We start from the raw sequence: 25,042 nt of genomic DNA on the forward strand, positions 1-25,042 counted from the left end.
TAACTCTTTTGTAAATGGCAAGGGTTAAGTATTCCCTCATGAAACCTATCTGCTTACATAGTTGTGCAATCATGATGCACAATGTATTTCCTAGTATGAGTCTCAAAATAAATGGAAAGCTACTATGCCACAGTGCCAACACACATTTCATATGTAATATATCTGACACGGAAGTTATTGAATTACATTTTGATGACTGATGTTTCCAGAATCTATAGCTAAAATATATCATTTTTTGTAATTATATTAAAATTACTGATGTACTGAGGAGCCAACTCTACTATGCATGCAAAGAAATTCTAGGAATGCAGCTTTATCAACAGTTTCCCAATGAAACATAGATATAAAACTATTTGTGATGAAACAAATACAATTTTTAAAGAAAGTACAGGAAAGTGGTCAGGGCTCTATGGAGAAATGATGATTCTAAGCCTGGGCCAAAAAATACAAAATGAACAAGGAATGTCCTATCGTGTTAAAGAGCAAAAAAGCCATCAAAGATTAGATGGCACCAAAAGGATGCAGGAATTGACTTGAATGATTTCCACTGGTAAAGACAGGAAAATTTGGGCATCAAAAAAACAAAAACCAAAAAACCACATTTTTCACTTCCAAGGTTGCTAGGATATCAAATTGTTGTAATCTAAATTTGGTAAATGCAAGAATCAAGTTATTTTTCCTACCTTTCCTCTGCCAATTTTATTGCAGTTGTAACCAGAGAGTTTATGACGGAAAGCTCCTTCCAAAAATGCCAGTTTAGAAAGAAAATGCATGACAAAATTAGGATGTCATCAAATTATAAGCCTCAATGAAATCATAAATGATCAGCAATGGCTACCAAAAGCATTAGATAAAATATTGATAGGAAGCTTTGTAATAGATAGATCAGGCTGGCAACACCTGAACCCAAAAGTGGGACAAGGCTTCCTAAGGGGTGACAGTAGAAAATACATCTAATAACATGAAATATTATTACCCTAAAAGGGAATCTAAATCTAATCAGTCCTTCAGATCTCCTACTAGATTACAGGAAATATAGGAGCCAGAAAAATGTTTATGAAAGACCACAAAGATGCAATCAACTAGATCAAAAATAGGGGAAATTCTAAAAGACCTGTTTTCTTCCATAAATAATAGCAAGAAAAATGTGAACAAATTATAATAGATTAAAGCAACCTTAAACTAAGTTAAATGTAATATTCTAGGCCTTATTTGGATTCTGATTATGACTTGAACAAACAAATCACAAATGGACTATTACAAAACTTGCAGCAATCCAAATATAGACTAGCCATTAGATTATATTAAGGGCTTATTTTTTATTTTGTTATGACTGATAATGATAATGAACGTTTGTTAAAAGGTGATAAAAATTTTAAGACTCTATGAGAATAAAGCCTGGTGTGTGTACACACACACATGCACACACAGTTAGTAAACATTAGTTACTAAAGTAGCAAATACTTTCACATATGCACAAATCCTTTTCAAGAAAATCTTTTCATATTTCCAGATATTGGAATTCCAAAACACTCTGTTACCTGACTTTCTACCTTCAAAGGAAGACATTAAAAGTATCTCAAATGGGAAAATGTCAGACAACCAAGTTTTCTTTCTGCTTCCAGATGTTTTTCCATTTAAAATGCAAACATATACTACTCCACATACAAAACTTTGAAAAATCACAAACATAATTATATCACCATAAATGTCGTGATTAGAAAACTTACAAAACAGCACAACTGAAGAGCAAGCATGCTTCATGGTTCTCTTCCTGAAGCACTGAATTTACTTTCCTTCCTGTAGCTTTACTTATGGATGTCTTAAGTTTCTCAGCTAGCTTTTTTGGTGCGTTGGTTATGGAAGACTCTTCTGTACAGCAACTATATACTTCTACCTTTATCTGAAAGTCTGGCCCTGCTTCATTACTAAAAAGAAGAGCATTTATAGTATTAGAAATTTAACTCAATAGAAAATAAAGTTACAAACATCCTTTGTTTTCATAATATTCAAAACCAGCATTCAAAATATACATAATGAGACAAGTTCCCTGTGCTTACATAACATCTACATAGCCTAATACAGTCACTACAACTTTCAGAGCTATCAACTTCTATACAAGAGCAACCTCAACTCAAAACAAAGTATATAGGCCTATTACTTAAAGAGAAAGAATAAAATACTCTGGTCATTTTGTTGCCAGTGCTATTTTTTCTTTTCAGTCCTTTAGTGCCACTACTTTTAAGGTATTTCCATCTATGTGTAGTTTCCTGAAATGACTATTCCTCCAAAATGAAATCTATTGAAACTTTAGTTTTTATTTCTTCTTCAGTCAATGGTCTAATCACCACTGTCATCTCCATTACACTTTTACACATAATAACTATAAACATTTCCTTTTTTGGGTATAAAGTGCCCCCCCTCAAAAAAAAGGAGAGAGAAAGATACTCAAAGCATGAACTCCAAGGGCAAGTGTGTCTAGGTGTTCTCTTTATTAATATAGCATGGGGCCCTGAACTAGGAGGGGCTCAATACATACTTTTTAGGCCTGTATGTACAAATTTTGCAGTTTTCGTAAATGCTAAAATTGGCTTTTCCCTTTTTCAATACAATGAAGTACCTTGAACACAAAACTGGTGGTGCTACTAATGATAAAATATTCTTAAGATGGTATCCATCGGCAACAGATGTTGCCTGCAGATGGAAGATCCATCAGCTTCAGAGATTTTAAAGTCAGCATAGGTTTTTAAAGATTTATACAGCCTATCTATAGTTTGGATAAATCTAAGGAATAACTTCCAGATATTTTTAAAATTCATTATTTGGCAGCTTTTTAAAATACAGTATTCCTATAATGACTAACAAATGTCAATATTGAGGGAAAAAACAGATTCATAAATATTGAATACTTATTCAAAAAATCACCATAATAAAAAGCACATTTTTAACATTTAGAACATTTGTCAGCAGTTATTTTTAGAACAATTTTAAATATTTACAGAATTTTTTAAAAAACAGTAAATCATGTGTTGCCTTCCTGAGTAATCTGTATTGTTCTTTCCTTGAAGAAACAGTCTGATTTTTGTCTTTGTGGTAAAAACAAACAATAGCAAAGTGATGTGAAGAAAAGAGCCCATTAACAGGATAATTTTGGCAGAAAAAAAATCATTAGTAGTAGTTGTTAATAAATCTATTAGGATAACTGTGGAAAAAAATTTAGTTTGAATTATACAAGCATTCAGGGATTTTTTTGAGGAAGAACCCTAAATAAAGTCCTTTTGGTTAATACAGTTGTAAGAAGGCCTGAATTACTGCTAATAACCCAGGACAATATATTTTGTTTTTCTGCACTATACAATTACTACAGGACATTGTACCAAAAGCCACCAAATACATTTTTCTATAGTCTTTTCAGTGCCGTATGAACATAAATCTAGTCCTCTGAAATCTCAACTGAAGTTCCATAGCTAAAAATGGCAAAAAACACATATTTGATTTTATCTTAACAGTTCAGTGGCTATTAACATTCAGATATGAAGATAGTGTCTTTGGAAGCCTGAAACAAACAAATCCCACAATGATTTAGGCCAATAGAACCTTTGAGAAAGACCAGGAATGAATATTTAAAAATGATTTCTATGGCTACCTGAGGAGTTCCTTCTGGTTCTCTATTATGACCACAATAAAATAGGCCTGTAAAAAAGCAGGGGCAATAAAAACAGCCCCGAGGATTACCCACCTTTTTTTTTTTTTTTTTATTGTTTTGGAGTACATGAAAGTGCACCATAAGAAAAAGAACACCCCAAAATTTTACCAAAGTATTTTGCTATGAGACATACTTCAGGACTATCTTATAAATAAAAGTGTTTTACTATTTTTTTTCTGTAAGTAACTCTTATATATAAGGTAGAAGAATCTGTTTTATACCCAAATTCACTCTAAATCAAACAATGTCAAATGAAACTCTATTATATTCATAGCTTAGTTAACAATGGAACTACATAAGAATTTATTTTAAAAAGTTATCATATCCAACGGGTCAAATGTTTGTTAATATTAATTACGAGATTTCCATTTTATTTTACAACAGAAAATGGCAGATGAAGAAATGGCTTTCTTGTGAACAAAGAAATTTTCAAAATCATTTTAAACATTAAAAGCTCTTAATGCTTCAGAATTCAAGGGCCTAATATTTAGGCATAAGAATCTAAAGACACAATGATTAAGCCTTTCAAAAATTAGAATGCTAGATTATTTTCATTCTCTAAAAATTAAAGATACTTACAATATGGTTACGTTTTCAAAACATATATCTGTGATTGTTTTATCCACAATAACCATGTCAGTATCAAAAACTTTAGATCCCATTTTGAATAAACAAAAAATGGCATAGCGCTGTGATCCTAGAGAAAAAAAGGCAACATTTTAAACAACACATATGATCAATTATGCCTCCCATTACTTAAAATCACCCTAAAAGGGAAAAATATTAGCTCCAATATTTGTGAATAAATTCATATTTTCATACATTGAATATGGTGACCTATGACACTTTATAATGGCTATTCTGTCAGTATTCAGTAATACTTTACACAACTAGAACATAAACTCAAGGCAGGGAATATCAAAAAATAAAATTAAATATACAGGACTCTTAGCAGCCCAAAGAAATCACCAAAGTCCTAAGGTTTATTCCTGAAAAACTCTTTAAGCCTTAATTAATGGTGAATTTTGTGTGTGTGTGTGTGTGTGTGTGTGTGTGTGTGTGTGTGTGTGTGTATTATTACCTCTGTCATTTTGGCTCCCAAGTCTATTGAAGAAAAAGATGTTTTTTATTAGAAGAGTTTAAGAGTAGGCAAATTAACAACCACAAAACATTTTCCACTAAACTAAAAGCAAGGGAGGAAACCATGTACATGTACACACACACACACACACACACACTCAATAAAAAGAAGACATAGAAACACAAAAACAAAGCTGCTGATGTTTTAAAAAAAAATTAGGTGATTAAAAGACTAAATCCTCATTATAAAGAAAATGTAGCTCTTTAGAAAAACTTATTCTCTCTAGTAATCAGAAAGATTTACTTAATTCCCATATGCATTCCTTTGTAAAGTAAATTATATTTCCTAATTGAATAACAAATACTAACCTGATTTTAAATTCTTCATATAAAACTAATTATGCTCAATACAATTCCATTTTTTAAAGTATGAGGAACAAAGCTATCACAATAGACAAGAAAAACAAAGGAGTATATCTTTTTCCAGTGTGTCTCTAACAGGTACAAATCATTTGAGGTTAATTTCCATGACCTAAACAATCCATAAATTTGTGAAGAGTATAAAACTATAAAATGGTGAAGGAAAAATAAAATCAGATCAAGCTAAAAATCTTTTATTACATCTGTTAAACAATCTGCAGTAACAAAATGAGACAAAAAAAGACCTTCCAGATTCTGGTCAAACAGAAGAAATGCTGCCTTTATTCCTTAACCATGTTCTTTTGTTCCCCCTTTCCTCCCCCTCTCCTCACTCTGAGCCTATTACTTTGTGTCCTGGCTCAGGTTCCTATCAACAACATAAGGTACACTTAGCATGCATTATCTCAATCAGTATGAAGCACTGCAACTTACTTATACCCAAACTCAAAAGCAACAGTTCTGCAACACTCTGCTTATTCTGTCAATGGATTTCAGTATGGAGGATTTTTTCCCTCAATAATCACAAGTTCCCTATACACTAAAGAAAGCATTTCAACTACAAATTAAAACGATACATACGTTCTTTATTGCTGAAGTGATCAGAGTCCTTCCACATTAGTGGTATTCGAATATCTACAAAGGAGGGAAAAAAATGACAAGGAATTATTTTGCGAAGTTTTATTTCATATATCATACAACTTCTGAATTCCATAACAGATTTTGACCAAAGCCAAAATACAAATGATACATTTTCTAGTTATTATGATTTGTATTTTTAAAAGTTATTTAATACATGTGAAATTGTGGGGTATGTGAGGTAAAAATTATTCTTAAAAAATTGTTCTAGTCCACATATACCTCCTTCTCTTCTTCATTGATTTACAATGCCATCTCCACCAGATATGTCAGAGTAAGTGTTCCTTGGCTATGCATCTTATGGACTGAATTGACTCATTCATCAATCACTATGTATCCTAATGCCAACACCACAGTATTATAAACTGTTGTACTTGTGTAATACAATTTAGTGTCAGAAATGTTTTCTTTTGAAAGCATCTTACTGTAATTTCTTTATATGAATTTTAGAACTATTTTGCCTCCCCCAAATGTCTTATTAGTACTAGATTCTATTATCCAAATTGACTTAAGAAATAACTTTTTAACAATCTGTCTTTACATAGAACAAACCCAGGGCTTCGTACGTGGTAGATGAGTTTTACCAATGAACTACACTCCCTGCTCTAACTTACACTTTAATTAAGGTCATTCTAAGGTATTTAATGTTTTCTATTATGTTGTAGATTTTTTCCTTTATACTCACTAGCTAGTTATTGCTTGTTTTAAGAGTTACTTATCTTAAATCCAGCCACATTTTACTTGATTCTTTATTAATTCAAACAGTGCTTTAGGAAATTTCCTTAGCTTTTATAGGTCTGAAATCCATTATCTTCAAATAGCATCCTATTTGTCTATTTATTTTCAATAATTTCATCCATTATTTTGCTAGAATTTCCAAAACAGTATTATATGATATTGACATAACAGACATCATTATTTTGCTCTTGATTTTAATGGAATGCTTTTACTGTTTTATAATTACGACTCTGCTGATGTCCTGTCAGAGCCCACTTCTTGCTTGACCACAGTTGCTGACTCATTTCATTTCACAACTGTTCTTGTTCACAGCTGTTCTTGCTCTGCTAGGCTAGTTTTAACTATTTATACCACACTGGGAGAAGCATGGACTTTCTTTGCAGTTTAGCCTGTGGGTCACCTTTATCCCTTCTTATAACTGCGCTGACATTTAATGGTAAACTGAGAGAGCTATAACAGCACAGTTAACTTGATGCTATTAGGTCCTAGAACACTAGTTACCATTTTCAAAAGTAAAAACTTATTGAGGCAGGAGGTTATCTGATTTCATTTAGTCACTGAGTTAGTACTCAGTGAAAAGGCTAAGACAATTTCCACAATGCCAGTATTTGGTGTTTGACAGAAAGAATCAGGATAAATCTGCTATTATTTTAGTATTTATAAAGATCTAGTTAGTGAGTAGTGAAGCCAGAAACAGAAAATCCAGTTCTCTCCTGGATATCAAGGTAATCTTAGAAACATTATATTTTATTGCAAATACTCATTTTGGCATAAATGAAAGACACATTTTCATCCTGTCAAAAGAAAATAGATTTATAAAGGTGAATTCATTTTTCAATTTTCTTTGTTTTTATATATACACAAACAAGACATAATTAAGTCCAGGCAAAGAAGAAAATAAATTACATCCCATCTTCTGAGAGTTTCAGTTCCTTAATTTAACACATGCAGAAGTAAGTTCAGTTTTTATATGTGAGTATTTATGGTCATGAAAATTTTTCTTTTAAATGCTTTTACCTTCTAAAAGTACAGTTAATTCTTCATCAGGAATTGTGGCAATAAACAAACCATTTTGAAATGACAATTAATGTTGACTATTATAGAATCTGAGTGTTCGGTAGCTCTTTAGCATACATCATTTATGTACTGAATGGTGTCATATTAAAGCAAGAAAAGGAGGATTGTTTTTAAGCATTTATTTAAAATCCCCCTTTTAAGTTCTACAATATCTTATTTATTAATGCTAAAATATACTTAAACATCATGAGCATAAATATACTATATATATACTACATAAATATACTATGTTTGGCTTAAAAATGTAAGGCAATATAAAACATTTTATGTCAGTCTTATAATTAGAAAGATGAAAACAGAATGTAAATACCTATAAAACATGCAACAGACATTTAGGCAATTCAGTTCTTTTCTGAAGAACTTTTCGCTTAGCTGAGGGAAATTTCTCTGATTTTAGCCAATGATGTTTTAAATAAAATGCAGGTCTTTCCTTCCTGTGTGGTCATTTTTGTTTAGCCATAAAGTGAGTGAAGGTGGAAATGGAAAGCAGCTCTTGAGTGTCAGGACCAGAAACATCATAGCAGGCTCTCTAATACAAGGCTTTTGGCCAGTGGAATAAGCTAGTTATTACTTAAAGACTGATGGAGGTACAAATTGTTGCTTCCAATAGGTACTGATGATACAATATTTGTAAAAGTGCATTTCCTTAATAGTGTACACATGAGTCAGCTGCATCTGACTTTGTGGCATCTCCAAGCCATTGTCTAGCTTCCTTAACACTTTGGAGAAACTGAGACTACACAGCGTAAGTGCCATCTAGTGGAGAAGGGTCTCCTAACTGTGTTAGTAATTCAGAGACAGGAAACATTTCTAGTTAGAATGATAACGGGAGGGTTTATAGATGAGCAAACAGATCTTGGAGAAAATATAGTTACTTCACAAGTTAATTAGGTGTCTGGAACATGGGGTGTGTTGACAGAAGGTGGCCTCTGTATAGGAGTAATAGTAGATATGCCTAGAAAAAGAATTGGGTCAGAATGGAAACGTGTGTGTGTGTGTGTGTGTGTGTGTGAAGGGGGTAAGAATCTGGTTTTTATCCTATAGGCAACAAAGAACAGTTATCTAATGACTATTCACTGAACAATTACTATGTACAAGTACTGTGCTAGCTTTTGGGTATAAAAATGATGAACAAAATAAATATAGTTCCAACCCTCATGGAACTTGTGCTTTACATAAGCATTAAAGGAAAGGTTGAACCAAGGAGTAAAGGCTAATATGTGTAATATATGAAATGTTTTGCTCAAATTGTAAAGTTCTACACAAATGTAGGGCAAAATGATAAAAATATTTAGAACAAATATTCTGATAGAGGCATGAAAAATGAAGAGGTTGCAAGCAGAATAAAACAAAACCCATCAACTCTTATTTATTTTACAAATTTACTCAGTAATATACAATGTCCCATCAAGTGCATACCTGATACAGCAATCCTTCCTCTGCATGCTGTGCGTTCTTTACTTTCAAAATTCACATCACTGTCAGAAAAGAAAATCTTTTATAAACAAAAAGAACTGTTTGAATAAATTGTTAAGTCTTTCACAAATTCCTGAGTATCAAAATACGTACCTGTGAATAATAATGACTTCCAGTAATGTAAATTATTTGACTCAAAGTTCAAAATGTTTAGTCAAGAGTTAGCTAGGGTTGAGAAAAATATAGAGAGAAATTCTCTAATTATTGTGCACTGGTTACTTTATAATGACAGCCTTTAATTGCATTTGTAAATAAGATGTACAATATTTGCCTTGATTCTTGGAAGTGTAATACCTTTGGATCATTAGTTTATAAATTACATTCTTACTAAATACAGTGGCCTAAAAAAGTTAATGTACTTCTAGTCCTACAATGTATTGTTGAAAGGCTAAGTTTATCCTTTCAGAATCTGAAAAAACAAAAACAAAAAAATTACTCTCTGCTATATTTTTATATGCAGCTAATATGATGTTTCATTTTTCTTAAATTCCAAAAAACTAAGTACATACTAAGGCAACAATAAATGTGGGAAAGGAAGGGAGAGGCTCTGTACAGAGAATAAAATGTGGAGAGGAAAATATTACCATGGCAGTAAAAAAAGTTTCAAAGGAAATTCTGGGGATATAAGACACATGCAAATCTGATGTCAGAATACACTATCATAAAAATACTTTTAAACTAGATATCCCCTTGTTAATCAAAACAATTCCCCATCCTTGACTATTTCCCCCATATCCCATTTCCTAATAACTTAAATTTAGAGATTAGCATTATGTTTCTGAGTCAATATTTCCAAGCAAATTCTTTGTATTTTTGTTCTTATTCAATTTGGTTAGCTAATTAACCGCTAGCTAATTTAACTAGGTACTTTAAATATGTAATAGGATGGAAACTTTCCATTTGAATTCTATTTGATTTTAAGAGAGATTCTGGAGAAAGACTGAGTGAGAGTTTAAAGCGGGAAGTTATCTAACTAATAATTTTCAGAAGAGGATGACACTAACTTGCTTTCAGTAAGCTTGTTGAAAAGACTACCTATATATTCATTATGGTGCATCCAAATTTGAAAATTAATCCAGCGAGGAGTAACAAAGTAAGTATCACAAGTAAAGTATATTCCAAATGAGCTAAAATAATTTACTGACAAACTTAAGTTGACAAGCTTTTAAGGGACACTTACATGTATTTATAGAATCACATATTAGATAGGAGTAAAATGACATAGTAGATTTAAAGTCATATATTCTCAGAATCTACCTAATTACTTTATGTTCACACCTGGTATTTAGGAAATTCACTCAGTGAAAAATGTAAGTCTTCACTGATTATTTCAAAGTAATGTTTCATTAAATCACAAATTTAGATGAGTGAAGTTCAACGATAAAGTTTAATTTGTTATTTTGGAGAACATATTGCTTACTACTTTGTCATAGAGTGAAAAGTTCATCTGAATAGTTTATTACACATTTTGGTGAAATAATATACTGAAAAAAAAAAACACTGGAAATCAAAGACAAACCTCAGTTTCTTCAAATTGGTAAGAAACGTTACATAAATGCAGCTGGTTGATATTTGTAAGTAGTATCTTTAAAAACACCTATTATATGAGCAATTTATAATATAAATTCTTAAAATATTTCAGTGAAAAATGCAAAGAAACTCTAAAATGGTGGGTAGCTTAAGTTTATGGAATAACTTTATGCCAAAATTGAGCTCCATTATGATTACTAAATTGGATTAAATTTGAGGTTTTGTCAGGTAAGTGCAATTCTGAAATATCAAAACCACCAAAACCAAACTTGCCAAATATTTACCAGAAGAAATTTTCTCCCTCCATACTACTCAACTACCTGGCAGAGTACAGCTTTGTACAATAATAAATTATTTGCAGAGGCATATCCAAGAACTAGAAAACTTACTACATACAAAGCTTATCAAACTATACAATACATATAACTAACTAAATAATCTTATAGACTAAGTCTAGGTTGTAAAAAATGAAAGAACTCAACCTCTTCTGAAACTTTGATTATTTTCAATTCAAATAACTCCCCAAACTGTTAGGGAACAAAAATGTGATGTTCTTCTAATTGATCTAAATTGACAATAAAATTGTTAAACATTATCTGTTTAATAATGTGCTACTGTACCTAATAGTTTGTTACAGTTAATAAATACTTGTTTGAAAATCTGCAATATTCATGCCAATTCATAATGTTACAATTAAAAGAGCCAGCCTGAAGGAAAAACACAAATAACCACAAAATTAATGAAACAATGAACAGCTAAATAACTGTGTACCTTATTAATATAAACCTAATGTAGAACATTATTTTGATATAATCCATAAGACAAACTTTTAACTTTATTACTCATATTTCTGGCTGCAGATAAATAAAATGGCCAATAGAGGGTGCAGATTTGCTACTCTGTTGCTTAAAAATCTATATTAAAATGTTCTGGGTAAATAGTGAGTCCTATTTTATGTTGTTCCATGTGGGGATTTAAAATAGCATCTCTTTGACAGAATTAGCAAATTATAATGAGAAATAGCACAATATGAGAAAGTATTTTACATTTTCTTTTTTTTTAATTGTTGTGCTGGGTGGAGATACATCGTGACATTTACAAAAGTTCTTATGGAAGTAAGCAAAAAAGTGAAACACTGAGAAGTGTCTATTGTGGAATTTTAAGTCATCTTAAAACTTGCATAAAATTAATAGCTGCATAAATATCTTGAATTCTATTCCAAATATGATATAAGCTCTTTCCAACGGACACCAAACTATAGAAAGACTGAGAAATAAAATCAGCAATGCCTTTAAATACATTCTAATCTACACTTTTTCTTCTTTTAATTTACAGTACATAAGCAATAAATTAGGAAACTGTAATATAAGAAACATGCATAGTAATCACACAAAGCTTACAAAGTTATTTTGGCACTATTTTAAAAGCTCACAATTATGTTGAATGACACACATAATTAAGTCCTATAAATGACTCTAATTAACATTTTTTACAAAGCCAAATAAAGCATTCCAGAATTTAAGTCAAGAAGAAATGGACTGAGTGAGGTGGGGAGGAAGAAGAGTGGATGCTGCTCCTAAAATGTCAGCTCTGTGAGTGTGGGGATTATTTACTTGAAGTACCTGATATCAAAAATATCTGTCATGTTAAGTGTACACAGATTTAATTTCCCCATTGAAAGAATTTTTAGTTTGGCTCATAGAGTAAAATTCAACTCTAGGATGAATATAAAAAATACACCTTCAGAGGTGATTCATATAAGTTAAAAATAAAGAGATGGGCTAAGATATATTAAACAATACGAACAGTTTTGAAGCAGAGGATGTGGTCTTGCTACCAGGCAAGGCAGAATTCAGTCCAAAAGTATCACTGAGAGAACAAAAGGATACTCTATAATGTTAAAGGATGCAATTAACAATGGCTATACTACAGGTACCTAAGGTACCAAATGCCATATATAGCATCTTCTGAGGCAGAAAGTACAGAGATACAAGTATGAAGACAACAAAGCCTTAATCACAAAAAAATCTTAACCTATCGCTTCCTATACAAGACATTCCAAGTGGTCAAAAAATAAGTAAGGCTATAGAAGACCTTAAAAACAGTATTTAACCAAGATCTTCTAAACAAACACTGCAAACTTTTTACCCCAATAAAAAGAGAATAGAAGCTTAGTAAGAGGTGCGGGGAAGTAAAAGCAACGGCACTAAAGTTAAAGTTGCCTAACACTGGGAAAAGGAGGCAGTGGCAATATAGTATATGCATACAGTGGAATAGTACTTATCAATGAAGAGGGAAAAATAAACATTTTATCATGTGAGCAGCCTCAAAAGTATTATGCTGAAAGAAAAAAGCCTCTCATGTATAATTCATTTATACTAAGTACTAGAACAGACAAAATTAACCTATGGTGGAAAATAAAACAGTAGCTACTTCTTGGGGTAGGGTTGGAGAAAAGGACTAGAAACTGGGAAGAAGAAAACACAATATATCCAAAAAGCACGGATTAATTCAAAGAGAAAAAAGTAAATACAAATAGAAACAAATAATCCAGTTTATGAAGCTAATAACGAACATACATAGAAAAATAATATAGCCCAGACTAGCATCGAACTCACGGACCTCTGCCTCATCCTCTTAAGTGCTGGACTTAAAGGTATGTGCCATCAAGTAAGTTTCAAACCCAGTTCCCTGCTCCAAATCCACAGGAATGCTGTATGTGTGCACATGTGTGTGTGTGTGTGTGTGTGTGTGTGTGTGTAAGCAAAGTGTAAAGAACTTACTTTTAATTTCATCATAAAAAGTAAGATGAATTAATGGATGGGTAGAATAATAGATATAAGATTTTAAAATAAGCAAAATAAGCAAATATAACAAAATATTAACTGTAGACTCCATGTGATAAGTATATAGATCTTCACTATACAATTCTACTATTTTGTATGTTGGAAAAACTTCACAATAATTTCTGTAGATTGAAAAAGAACTGCAAAGAAATCCTGAATCTATCTAGTAGGTTGTGTCAATAATAATGGTCTGTAACTATGAAATAATTTTACATAGTCATGGTCTAAAAATAAAATACATTATTATAACTGGGAATTAAGATTTCCAGTAAGAAAAGAGGTACAAATTTTAAATAAATCAAGAAAACAAAAGGCTAGAAATATCAATGTATATTCATGATTTACATTACTTTTATAGCTATATCCACTGAAATGGCTTAAAACCAGTAGCACCCTAGTTAATAATGATCATACCCAATACCCAGACCTTCCATTTCAAAATGTATTCACCATTAAAATAATCCAGGACTCAGAAATGGCTGAACTAAGGCCTGGAGCAGAGAAAATAAAAGGCAAACCTTAGTCTTCTTTCATGTCACAATGTAAGGAAGCTCTTAAAGACTAATAGAGGCAAAAGAACAAGCAAGCCATTTTGAAGGGACTCCCACTAAAGATATTTGGGACAATTTTACTATCAGAAAGATTAATGCTAACAATACATAGAATAAATTTTAAAACCCATGAATACATGAAAAATAGAAAAGAATGCCCTTCTTTAAAGAACATTAGTCAAGTGCAAAAACAACAGAATAGTTACTGTTTTTCACTATAACTGGGGTTTGCAAAACAAAAAAATCACAAATGGATGCTAAAGCCATTAAATTAAAGCTTGGTGGAAAACAGAATACTTAGCCAATCCCAACACTCCAAGATTACTTACAAAATGCAAGAGAAAACCATTGTATCTCAAAACAGAAAGCTAGCAACTGCCATCTAAACCAAGGGACCAGGGTAATAGGAGGTATAGCTCAGTGGAAGAGTAGTTGCCTAGCATCTGCAAGTCCCTGAATTCCATCCCCAGCACTGCAAAGTAAGTAAACAAAATAAACCAAAGGATCAAACTCAGCCTCACCTAAGATAGGATATCATATTGCATGAATTGGAAACATATAGAGCACCCAACCTTTCCTAGAAAAATTCTTGCAAAAAACTCTTGCCTTTAAACCCAACTTCTAGCTATATCAAAACCAGAAAATATGAGAAAAGGTTCACTGATACCCAAGGAAAAAGACAAATGCAGAATACAGGGTATTTCTGAAGGATTTTTTTTAGTATACATACAGCACTGACAGGTGATCTTAGGTATACAAAGAAGAATGAGGAAGAGAACCAGAGTTAACTGAGTGTCTCAAAGCTCCACAAACTAAACCTCATAATAAATCTTATGAAGTATCATCTCTATTTCATAAGAACCAGTGTCCCCATTTCCAAAATTCATACTCTAATTGAAAAGATGTATTTATAAACAGCCCTTAGAATGTAGCAAGTACAGTAAGGTATTCACAGGTCTGATGTTACCAGAACTAGGAGTCAAGTTAACATCTTTGAGCCTTTACTATGTACACAAGGAGGAAACATTCACCTTCTAAATCGAATTCCTTGAGAGAATTATAAAGAAAACTCTTATGCTACTGTTTATATCTCAGGACACAAGGGTTTTGCCAAGTGGGCAAAATAGAAGACAGAGTACTTTAATATAAGCAAACGCCCTGGAGACAAGAAAATTCAAGAACTGTTTGGGATCAAGCATGTTTTTGTTTACAATAAATTTGTAAAGTAGAAATTGAGAGATAAGACTATCAAATAGTTTGAAATTAGACCACAAAAATCTTGGAATGCTTATCTAAGGACTTTTAATAAATGGACCCCATTAGAGATTTTCTCAGAAGTGGACAGAATAGTCTTTTAAGTAGATACATGTAGGAAAAAGGTAGGGGAAATAGTCTAGCTTGTGAGTTAAAAGAATAGCAAAATGACAGACTGCCATTCTACTCTGAAAATTGAGGCAGGAAGCAATCTGTGCTCCCCACTTACCTAATGTTTACCCAATGTAGAAGGAAGTCTACTTCCACTCTTTTGGATCAGTTTGACTCCACAGTGAATTATACATAATATCTTTTGCTTATTCAGGCACATAAAACAGGGAGTATGTTACAAGGTGTTTCACACCTAAACATCTAAACTAGGGTGATTTTTTCAATTCTTCCCAGGATGGCACAAAATTAGCACTATTCTAGTGTATAGAAATTATGTCAGTGCATGTCTTGATGTGTTAGGACTTAATTCTTTTTTTGAGCCCCAGTTTTAAAAGGCAACAAGATTGATTACTTGATTGCTTTAATAAACTCATCAGACTGAGAAATAACTGAAAACCATTGGCAGAATGGTTCTTTTATAATAGAGAACATTTGAATAAAGAACTATTAGATAATCCCTAAAAAAAATTCATGTGCCAGTTTTGATTTCTTCTTTTCTCTAATCAAGTCATTTCATTGTTAGATCATGTCTATGTTCGCCTATTCTTATTTGCCCTAAAAATAAGTAATTACAATTATTTTGTCTCATCACCCTTTTAATACTCAGCTGCCAGAAAACCTCCCCCAAACACCCATTTTATCATCTCTTCCTCACTTAAAATAAAATGATAAAGGATAAGAAATAATCAGAAAATGTTAAGTCCTTTAATAGCTCACCATGGCACGATGGTAGAAAGGCAGGAATGTTTCTTTGGAAGAGGGGTTACATAGTCTTAGAAGTTATCTGGGATCATGGTCTAGCTATAAGGGCACTGTGTGCCCTTGAAAAAAGTTGCCTAATTGCTCTACATCTTTGTTTCCAAGCCTATAATAAAGATGTTTTATGCCTTTCTCAGTTTTTCGTAAGATATTTGTGAAATCTCAGCACCTAGAAAAGCTACTGATTAATTCCAGGAAACTCCCTGGCATTCTAGGTTTTGTCAAATCTTTTTTTTTTTTTTTGTGGTACTGGGATTTGAACTCAGGACCTACACCTTGAGCCACTCCACCAGCCCTTTTTTGTGGTGGGCTTTTCAAGATAGGATCTCACAAACTATTTGCCTGGGCTAGTTTCGAACCATGATCCCTACTGATCCTTGCCTCCTGTACAGCTAGCATTACAGGTGTGAGCCACCCAGTTTAGGCCTACTCAAATTTTACTTCCCTTTTCCTTTTTATCTTTGGCTTGATCTTCAACCTCAAGCAAACACATCTCTTCACTGCTCTTGTATCATTCATGCTCATCTTTCACCCCAAGCTTTCATCTTTTTTTCCTTTCCTCCCCTTTCCTTCCTCCCCGTTCTCCTTCCCCTCTCATCTCCTCCCCTTTCTTTCTTCCTTCCTTTCTTTCTTTTCTCTCTGTTTCTCAGTTTCTCTCTCTGATATTGCTTTCTTTCTACTCACCTAACCAAACTTTCTCCATCTATAAGATTCATATCTAATTCTTTCATGAGACATTCTTCTTTGAGAAAGTCTAGATTTATTGTCTATATTAATTTGACATTTTATAATAAAAATTTATAAGTAAACTAGCGTTCTTCTCATTAGAATACTATTATTTGAACTCTAGCAGTAATATAAAAATGGAGCATTCATCTACCTTAAAAGACTAAAACTAATGGACAGACTGCTGAGCCTCTAAAGGCAATGCATTTGCTGCATATGTATATAGAACTACTCACTTTTTCACCACAGGAGAATAATGTGGATACACATGCACAGTGCTTCATAAGTGTTCTATAAGTAATAGATATTTGGGAAATACATGATTAGTCAAATCAGTAATTTATATGACTTTCTTTAAAGAACTAAAAAAACTGTAACAGTCATTAATCTTCAGTCTAATATAATAAGAAATACCATAATTTCTAGTTATGCTTGATCAATGGCCTCAGGTTTTATCTATGTATACAAAATAAAGTTGTAAACAAAAGAATCCATATGGACTACTCAAGATTTTTTTAATTTCAAAATAATTTGATTATTAAGGCTAACATTGCTTTCATTTGAATAATGAACAAGTATAAACGTGGGTGTGATGTAAAAACAAAAATATTTTCATTTAGTAAAGGTAATCAGAAAAAAATTAAAATTCACATAAATTTTCATTAAAATGTCCCAGATTTTCCTTGTAAAAATCTAACAGGGATTAGGCTTATTTAACATTTGTATAAATCAGCAACTTCAGAAAAATTATGCTGCCAAATTAATAAATTGCCAATTCACAATTCATTATAAATATTTAAAGAGCATTAAATATAGAATAGGTATAGATCCCTGAAGAATATTCCAGACACCATGAGAAATAATACTCAATACTTAGTCCTACACTTTCTTAAACCAATATTTCTCAAACTTTTCCACTTCAGCTACCCTTTCTTAGTAAATACTCCAATAAAAGCTGAGGAGAACATAACCTAAAACTATACCATGTTCTAAATTCTGTCCTAAGATGTGCCCATGCTTATTCTGAGGCTCTGCATGCACTCTCAGTAACATACAGTCCAGTTTGAGAAGTGCTGACTTATACCAGCATATGTCTAGCTAAAAAATATTTCCTGGATTACGATACTGGAACAATTTCATTAATATTGCCTGAAGCAGATAATGAGAACTATTTGACATTTGTTAAGTACTAAGTATGCAAAAGGCATTAAATTAGGTTTATATATGTAAAATATCAATTTTCATTTATCATGCCTGCTATAATGAAGGAACGGAGGCATAAAAAAATTAAAACAGCTATCCTATGCCAAGACAACTAATAAATTTAGCTACTTCATACCCAGGTCTCTACTCTATCATGACCTCATTAATATTTTATTTTTATGGAAATCGTGTTCTTTGACCTGTTTTTAATCTTACTTTCCAAGAATTTAATGGAGTTAGACTACGCTTAGCCCAATGGCCACTACTGTCTACACAGAACATTTTCACTTGTGTTACAGCTATCCAGCTAATCAGCTATTTATACTAAAAGAGACAGACACTAGAATCTAGCAACTAAATTGAGTTGATTCTTAGATCCAAGAAAGACCTGGCATTGTAAATAGGATAAGCATATATTTCTATACACAAATCATATGTCTAATCCAAAAGGGCAACATGGAGCAAAAGAACACAGGATGAGAAGTTACTTAGCAACCCTAACTCTGATTAGCCTCTGTCACTAGCTAGTCACATGTCCTTAAGTAAATCACTTGCCTCTGTAGAATTTATGTTCATCTTATGAAGGGATATACTAGCAGATTTTTAAGCTTCCTTTTATTCATAAGGTTTTATCTCTTGATTTCTATATCTATGTTTTTATTATTCTTAGCTAGTACCTTTTTATTAGCACATCTCTAAGCAGTTAATTTTTTAAAACTTTATTTTTATGTCCTCGACCATCAGTCTTTCTTCTTGAAGTATTCCCTTAGCCCTTGCTTCTTAACCACTTCCATTTTATAGTCACATGTTGAACACAACAAAACTGCCCAATGAAAGTTGCTGTTTTATACTAAGTTCACTCAGAGCTCTACTTTTAAAATGGTTATGATATAAGATGCTACATCAATGGATGTGTTTTGTAAAATGTTTGGTGATTTGGTATTTGTATTTATAATTAAATCATATTGTGCTTACAATTCAAATATTTAAATACATTAAAAGTCATGGGTAAACTATGCTACTAACCATCTTCCTGTTTGATTTGCAATCTTCTCTTCTAATTTCTGTAGCTCTGATGTGTAAGCCATTATTCGAGTGTTGCACACCATAAGATTCTTAACTGCATGTAAAACCTGGTCTTTTTGAGTGCTCAGAGAAAGGAGTTTCCATATTCCTTCTCGCATTCGAATTTCAAAGTCTATTTTCTCTTGAATGTTGCAGTCCTAAAATAAAGACAGAAGCATTTTAAAAAGGTAGCAAAAATCCAAAATTACATTTCTTTTTACTCCTAATAGGTGGAAAATTTTCTAGCTATCATTCATTCATGCCATGTTAGGAAACAATGTTTAATGCATGATATATATAGCGCTATTTTTGAAAGCGCTTATAAAACCTTAATTTCTTTCATTATAGAACAGAAACAAAGGTGAGAAACATTACATGTTCATACCACAATTATATTAGTTGAATAGTGTCCCCAAAATTCATGTCCGTACAGAGCCCCAGAATGTAACCTTACTTGGATATAGGGTTTTTCAGATGTTATTCATTAAGATCAAATAACACTGGATTAGAGTGGAACCTAAATCCAATGATCGTGTCCTTATAAGATGACATGTGAAGACACAGATACACAGAGAATGCCATGAAAACAGAGATTAGCGTAATGAATCCAGAAGTGAAAGAACACTAAGGATTCATGGCAACGACCAGAAACTGGAAAAGGCAAAGAAGAATTCTTCCCAAGGGCCGTCAGAGGAGAGCATGGCTCTACTAATACCTTGATTTCAGACTTTCTGGCATCTGCCCACTGTTGGCCACCCACTGTTGACCACTTGTTATGGCAGCCTTAAGAAACATACAATAACTAATGTGAATGATCTACCACACTATCTGTCACACAAACTGTATTGTAGATGGAAAGATATAGTTGAGAGCACTGAATTAACAAAGGAAAAAAACTCTTAAGGAGCAGATGCTGAATACAGGAAAAAAGGTTTCGCAGCAAGGAGGTAACAGACTACTTATATGGTAAGCAGTATAAATAAAATCTCAGAAGAAACAGAGTGAAAACAGTATGCTTAGAAAATGTTGCAGGGGTTCTTAGCCACACAAATAGTCTCAGAACACAATTCTGAGCATATTTTAGTTTTTTCACTAAGAAACAACTAAGTAATTCAGTTCTCAAAATATTTTCCATTTAATGATCTTGTAATAGCTCAATTTCATATGAAAGTTGTATTTGTAACACTAAAATTCTACAAATCAAATGTACAGTTCTGCTTTTACTCTCTACAGCTTTGAAAAATTATAAAGATAAAGATATTTGTCACTCTTTACAAGCATGTAATAATGCTTCTAGCATATCTATTTCTAAAAGTTAAGTGACCACCTTGGCTTCTGTGATTAAAAAAAATGACCACTATTACTTCCTTTCTAATTATATTAAAATATAAATTTTAAAATGTGAATGAAATCTAATAACACAAGTTCCAAATATTAAAAAGGCAAGTTTTTAAAAAAGTAGAAGAAAGCTAGAATACTCTATTAAAATTAAACACCCAAAAAAGGAAACTAAATGATTTGACTATCCAAATCAATCAACTGTATTATTTACATGCAAAACCAAATCTGTTTAATTGCCTTCTGTAATTACATCATGTAATCACCACATAAAAACCTCCTGTAGTGTTGTAACTCAAAATTGGTGTACTATTTAAATGTAGTCATTTGCTAGTTTTCCTTCTTTACACATGACTGAATTTCAACAACTCCATTTCATCTTTTTATGACTTATTAGCCCCAAAGTAAATTCTTCTTTAATGTAATTAGCAATTAATTATAAGAATTATCTATGTGATCCATATGTCTATAAACAAAGTATGACAGACTGGTTAGAATTGGAGAGTGCACTCAGAGAACAACTTGAAGCTGGGATGAATAGCTTTACCCCACAATTCAGATACAAGTAAATACCATCTGGTGCCACTAAATTCAACTTTGCTTTTTAGTCACAGCAATAAGGCAGCCAGTTGAACAAGCACAGTAGTTCTCAAAACTGACTGTGCTTTAGAATCATCTGAAGCAGAGAGGAAGGGCCTTATAAAAGTAACTAAAATTGTTTCCTAACAACACAAACTAGTTAGGATATCTGCAGGTAGTGCCTGAGATTTCTTTTTTTCTTTTTTTTAAAAAAAGTTCCTCTAGTAATTCAATGCTTGGGATAGATGACCATTGCTGGACTGTGAGATTCCAGAGATCATGAAAATGCATCAACCATAAGGCACCAGTAGGTGGCCACAGCCACATTAAGGATTCAGTATGGGCTTCCAGGGTTGGCATCCTCTGAATAAACATTGTCCTCTTCCCATCACTTATTGAAAAAGACTCCATAAAATTACAGAGGCTTAGGAAATGGTGAAAAAGGAAATGTCGGGGTTTTTTAAAAAGTGTAAGCGTAAGTTAATATTCATTAAAGAAATGAGGTATATTTAGCAGATACTATTAGAATTTTATCTTTTGGAGCACGGGCTACCAAACTATGGCCTAGCTGGCAATTGTTTTCGTAAATTAAATAAAACTGCTTCAGAGCATAGCCACACCCGTTTACTCATAGCTACAATAGCAGAGTAATTTCAAAGACTGTGGTCTGCAAAGCTGAAAGTATTTACTATCTGGCCCTTTACCAGCAGGGCCCAATTAATATATATAGTAAATTCAGACCCTAACTCCCTTGCTGAGCAGGTCTTAGGCTAATGAGTTAGGTGGATCTAGGAAGGTTGACATAAGCAGGAAACTGCTAAGCTTTTGGATGTACTCGGTTAATAATAAAAGCCTATTATTACAGCCAGTTGAGTGGGAGTTTTTTTTACTTTACAAAATAATGGGTTTCATTATAACACTTTCATACATATATACAATGTTTTTCAATCATATCTACTCCCTATCACTTTCTCTTGTCCTCCTGTTTTGTGTTTCCCATGTAACTTCTTTTGGTACACATCTATTCTTTACCAACAGAGAAAAACCTCTCTGATCAAGCAGTACCAGCTATAGCCAAAGAATGGTTTATGGAGCCAAAGGACTTGTCTTTAGTTAATAAGTGTTCACAGAGCTGCTAGGGAGGAACTGATGTCTAGTGCCATCCACAGTGAGAATAACGACTATTTCTCTGAGCATTCAATGATGATACTTACTGACCTTAAAGAACAGAGAGCTATAATCATCACTGTTGCTGCTTCAACCATAAGGATATAAAGGTACTCAAGACTGATTAGGACCAAAGACAAAAGCATGGCTCCATATATCCATCCCTTTTTGGAATAGTTGAATGCAAGTCTCCAGGAAGAACAGAGAATAGGATAAAGCCATCCTCTTCTTATTTCTGATTCAAATTTCTGAATAAGGACTTGCTTATAATGAAGTCAAACAGAAGCACTATGGCACTGTCCTGATCTTGTAAGTACTTAAAAGTTGGTAGATAAAAATAAATTGAGTAAGGCTCTACATGAAATACGACAACTTAAAAGTAGAACTCTAGGGCTGGGGGTGTGGGGTAGCTTGGTGGTACAGTGCTTGCCTAGCACACACAAGGCTCTGGGCTTAATCCCCACCATCACAAAAATTAAAAAGAAGAAATCTAGATTGTATAAAAGAGAGAACTCTACTAGGTCTTAAGAGCTAAAATGACACAAAGAAAGTGGTCTTACTGTTGATATAGAGAAGTGATTTTTAAAAGCAAAGTTGCTGGTACAAGATAGAAATTATTCAGAAGTAATCCTCATAAAAAATTATCACTCACCTAGAATTAATGGTAGCTAAGAGACCAAAAAGAAGAAAAATTACAGAAAAGTATATTTAGTATAATCTCAGTTTTCTAAAAGAAATGTATTTTAAAAATTGTTTAGGTACAGAAAAAAGTCTAGAATTAATCCTGGCCATTCCGGGGAAGGGAAGTGGGGAGAGAATTACTAAATTCATGCTTCTTCCTACATATACCTTTGTGCAATAAGGTGGCATTACTTCTCAAACTTTTATTTTTATTTTAGGAGCTTCAACACTTAGAAGAAGAGGTAAGTGACTGGCCCAACTGTTCAGATGAATGGGACAAAGGCTAATAACAAGAATAGTCATCTCTCAAACATGTCCTGAGTGCTATACTGTGCTGAGTACTTTTGAGAAATTCTAAAACTCTAACAACTTTCAGGGGTAGGCATTCTAGACATTTTACAACTTTGCAAACTAGACTTAAAAAAGACAGGTAACTTATTCAAAATTGCACAAGAGTTGGATTTGACCTGAATCTGACTCCAAAACCAATATTCTATGCTGTGAAGAATCAGAGATGACCCCAAGGTTGAGTAAAGTGTTTGACTAGTGTGTGACTAACCACCTCAAAATTGTTCCTCTTAACCTTATAAAATGGCAACTTCACTCATTTGGAGAAAAAATACACAAAGCAAAAATTCAGATTTAGTCAAACATAAAATTCACTTACTAACTCTCAGAATTCTTGGTAAGTTGACACTATTAGTTTGCGATTTTTCTTCAAGATCCAAATAAAATAAACAATTCTACATTTCAATTATTTTGATTTTACAATGTTTAGAAATTATTACAATGTTTAGTATTACAATATTACAATGTTTAGAAATTACCTTCGCACATGTATGCAACCCACCCTTTGTATTTAACATGTATACACGTATTTTCATTCCATGTAGCTGAACATCTTCCAAGCCCTTATCCTTGTTGTTCTTTTCTGTGCCAGTCCTAAATATCACCGCCGCACCAAGCTAGTGAATACACCCGGACTGCCACACCAACACCTACTTATGATATCCACAAGAACCCCAACATATTGAGAACACACTAGAAAACAAGACTGCTAGCAATCAAACCTGGCAATGTTACGTGATTTAAACGACCGCACTTTATAAGTCAGTAAAAGGAAGTAGATTAAAATAGAAGTGAAGATCCAGCTAAAAGACACCAGCGATTTCTTTCGAGACACTAAAATTAAAATGGTTGAGTGGGACGCATAATAAACACTTTAATAACTGATGTTGCCAAGAAATAACGCTTCACATTAAAGTAAAAAGATCTCTACCCTAGCCACTTTACATGGTTAAAAAACAAAACCCAAATGTGTATCTAATTAAGAGTGTCCTCCAGCTTTCCTTTGCCCGGCCTTCCATTGGCGCGATGGCTTTCCGGCCGTTCCCTGGTCCCCGATTCCCTGGGCATCACCTACACCTGCAAAACCGCGAGCGTCCAACCCCAGGCAGGGCGCCGCAGGTCCCTGTCATCGCCTCCGGTTTCTGGGCCTCAGTTTCCCCCCTTAACACCCCCGGGGCGCGTCTTCTGGCGCCTCCTTTGTTTCTGGCGGAGGTCCGGAGGCGAGCCGGGGCTTCCCAGAGGACCGCAGGAAGCCACGGCCTCCCGGGAACCTGGCCCTCGCACTCACCTGCTGGGTAGGAAGCCTCGCCAGGCCCGGCTCCGGCCCCTGCACCGTCGGACCCTCCATCTCCCTCGCCCACGTCGGGGCCGTTGCCACAGTTCCAGAGGAAAGATTTGAAAAGCCCGCCCCTGGCTGGAACAGAAGAGGACGCCAACCGCCCGGCCGTACCAAGTCCGGGCCGCAGGGGGACGGGGCGCCGGGGACGCTGCACGCACGCGCAGTGGGCCCGCGGCGCGCCTCCCGCCGCCAGAAGCTTGAGGAAACCCGAGATCCCAAGCGCAGACCCACAGCCAGTGTCCCGAGGGCCAAGGGACTTAAGGCGCTGGTGGGGAAGTGGGCGTGACCGGATGGGGGAGTGGGCGGGGCCTAGGTGCTAGTGGGCGGGGCCGCGGGGAAGAGTTGGAGACCT

General features: G+C 33.7%; 1 protein-coding gene across 4 annotated transcripts in view; it reads right to left on the reverse strand.

Moving 5' to 3' along the window:
- Rtkn2 (rhotekin 2) overlaps positions 1-24,837 on the reverse strand; it is a 64,172-nt gene extending 39,335 nt beyond the window's left edge. The window contains exons 1-6 of one of the 4 annotated variants that reach the window (XM_074078957.1): positions 24,640-24,837; positions 19,200-19,396; positions 9,077-9,135; positions 5,786-5,839; positions 4,286-4,403; positions 1,731-1,928 (exon numbers count right to left, since the gene is read on the reverse strand). In XM_074078957.1, coding sequence (XP_073935058.1) covers positions 1,731-1,928; positions 4,286-4,403; positions 5,786-5,839; positions 9,077-9,135; positions 19,200-19,396; positions 24,640-24,699 — 686 coding nt within the window. In that variant the 5' untranslated portion in view covers positions 24,700-24,837. Of the gene's footprint in view, positions 1-1,730; positions 1,929-4,285; positions 4,404-5,785; positions 5,840-9,076; positions 9,136-9,226; positions 9,299-17,206; positions 17,263-19,199; positions 19,397-24,639 lie in introns of those variants that run through there. The other 3 variants (XM_074078958.1, XM_074078960.1, XM_074078959.1) reach the window with 3 other exon arrangements.
- Positions 24,838-25,042: the final 205 nt, after the last annotated feature.

This window comes from Castor canadensis, chromosome 7 (assembly GCF_047511655.1).
Source record: "Castor canadensis chromosome 7, mCasCan1.hap1v2, whole genome shotgun sequence".
Taxonomy (NCBI): domain Eukaryota; kingdom Metazoa; phylum Chordata; class Mammalia; order Rodentia; family Castoridae; genus Castor; species Castor canadensis.